This window comes from Pteropus medius, unplaced genomic scaffold, assembly GCF_902729225.1.
Source record: "Pteropus medius unplaced genomic scaffold, Ma_sr-lr_union100, whole genome shotgun sequence".
NCBI lineage: Eukaryota > Metazoa > Chordata > Mammalia > Chiroptera > Pteropodidae > Pteropus > Pteropus medius.
In genome coordinates, this window is record NW_024353409.1 from 158,130 (window position 1) to 160,652 (window position 2,523).

The 2,523-nt window shown below is 38.4% G+C and overlaps 1 protein-coding gene across 1 annotated transcript; it reads right to left on the bottom strand.

Moving 5' to 3' along the window:
- Positions 1 to 411: 411 nt before the first annotated feature.
- Positions 412 to 1,770, bottom strand: LOC120592819 (vomeronasal type-1 receptor 3-like). The gene is given in 2 exon segments (XM_039850489.1): positions 412 to 1,065; positions 1,068 to 1,770. Coding segments are annotated over 2 exon segments (903 nt in total). The 5' UTR covers positions 1,456 to 1,770; the 3' UTR covers positions 412 to 550.
- Between the last annotated feature and the right edge of the window lie 753 nt (positions 1,771 to 2,523).

Genomic DNA, 2,523 nt, shown 5'->3' on the forward strand with positions numbered 1-2,523 from the left:
CCTTCCTCTCTCTTCCTCTCTCTTTCTCTCTTTCTTTATCTCTCTCTCTCTCTCTCTTTCTTTCTTCCTTTTTCAATGACAGCATCTGACATTTATTGAACACTCACTATGAGCCAGGCGCCTCGCTAAACATTTTTCATGCATCTCTACCCTGAGTTTCTGAAATGAACATCCCACAAGCTATTACCTTTAAAGTCACAACCCTTACTATCGCGTGGTCAGTAAATCTTGGGGAAATTTGGTACCGCACATTAAAAATGATTCGCTCAAAGACATTTCCAGGATCTCTACTTTACTTCAAGACTGTTTTAATATTCACTGGCTCTTAACTTCTCCACTACAACCATTAATGAAATATAATCACATGAGTGCTTATGTTATAATAAGTTTTCCATTACAATGGCTGTTATTACTATTTATTGTTGCCACAGAATCGCTGTCTTATTCAAAACTCTATGTGCAATGAAACTGACAGTAATTTTTCTCAAGATTCCTGGCAGGATAAGTACATAAGTGACTGAACACAGTGAAAGGCAGGCATTCATATTTTTCAAACAAGATGAGGGAATTCTTTACTTCTTCCAGTGCGCAGAGAGGAGAACCTGGAGACATGATGGTCACGACTCAAGAGAACAAAGGGGCTGGCAGTTGGGAAACATGCGTTGATTAAAGCAGAGGTGTTCATCAGCCACCAAGTGGTCTCTGAAGAACAGGGAATAAAATGATACAAATGTGCTCACCAGGCAACGATGCTCTGGGTAGCTCTGATCTCAGGGGAAGGTCTGGAGGATACTTTGGTCCCATGAATGTGTTGGACCCGCTGCTTATGCCTGTACAGTATGGAAACCATGGTTCTGCTGGCCCAGGTCATGAGTCTCAAACACAAATCATCATGGGAGGATATCAATATTGTATATAGTAAGCCTGTGTCTTTGTCACGAAGTTTAGAAGTATAGTATCCAAAGTACATAGTTTTTGTGATGATTTGGTTGTTCCATTTGCCAGTTATATGCCCAGGAACCATACTATATAGCATTATGTTTAAAATCCAGCGGAGGATATGTGAGGGCCAATGTGCTTGGGAGCTCTCACTTTGACCTCTGCCCACCCGGAGTTCCAGGGACTGATGGCGATGGGCTGGAAGACACTCAGGAAGCAGGTGGTACCCATGGATACACCCCTGGCCACTCTGTGAACACAGAAAACAAGTTTGCATCCAAAATCATTGAGAAAATGTTTCAACCCAAATGCTGCCATTGTCTCTGGGGCTCCTCTTGAGAGAATAACCAAGGAGTTGGTTAAAGTCAGGTGCCTGAGAATCAAATCTGTTGACTTTGACCTGCATCCACTGAAGTAAAGGGATGTATAATGATACAAGATTGAGAAACTCCCTAGGATTCCAGTGAGCATCTGAACTAGAAAGATCATTGCAAATTTCAAATCCAGTGAGGCCATTCCGTTATTTTCCAGGGCTCAGCATCCACATTCACAAAAGGAGATTTCTTCATGAAAACGTGATTGTGGCCTAATTGTTCATGGACAATAAATTCAAAATTCTCACTTACCATTACCTTTACCTGAGATTTTCATTCAACTTTGCATGTATTCTTTTGTGAAAGATTTCCCAAGTTGAACGTGTTTCTTTATATAGTGCTTATTTAGTCATTGTTATTAATGCTCTGTCTATTGTAAATTCTTTAGTATTTACAAGAGTATGAGTTAGGACCTGATAGTATTCTCCCTTTACAGACGAGGAGAATTTAACTAAAATGAGATCATATGACTCAGTGAAACATAGGAATACCCAGAATTTGAACCTAGGTAGCCTGGTGGCAATAACATTGGTGTTTACCATTGTGCTATACGCTCCTAGCTACCTGGTTGTATCTTCCGATAATCCAGGTATTTGTACACATTGTCATATTTTAAATTCAATTTATGTTTATTGTTCCAATTTATCATTTTTCTTAAAGTATTTATTCTCTTGACCAATATCACTTGTGAATGAAGAAAAAAGCATCTTAATAAAATATAGATGCACCCAGTATGCTCATAAACATTGGATTTACTGACATAGATCAATGTTCGTATGGCAACAGAAATGTCCATATGACTTTTTGCCAGTGATACTGACAACAGAAATTATGAAATAATATTTCACTTTGCCCTAAACTATGGGATTTGTAATTTAAATAAGAGATAGAACATTAAGGGTAGGATCTAAATTATTTCTCATTGGAGAGCATGCAATTATCTGTTTATTATTTTAAAAAATAATTGAAACTATGTACAAAACTATGTACAAAACAAGTACGCAAAGTGAAATTTCAAGGCATAAAATCTTGGGCATCGAATAAGCTGAGACAGGAGAAACACAAGGATGAGCCTGAAAACGCTGTTAGAATTCTGGAAAACAGGCAAAATATCAAAAGATACATTTGAACCTGGAAAACCCTGAGGCTCTTAATTGCTCTGCTATCCGAATCCCAGGCAACGTCACATGTGATGGTACCTTTTTCTAAA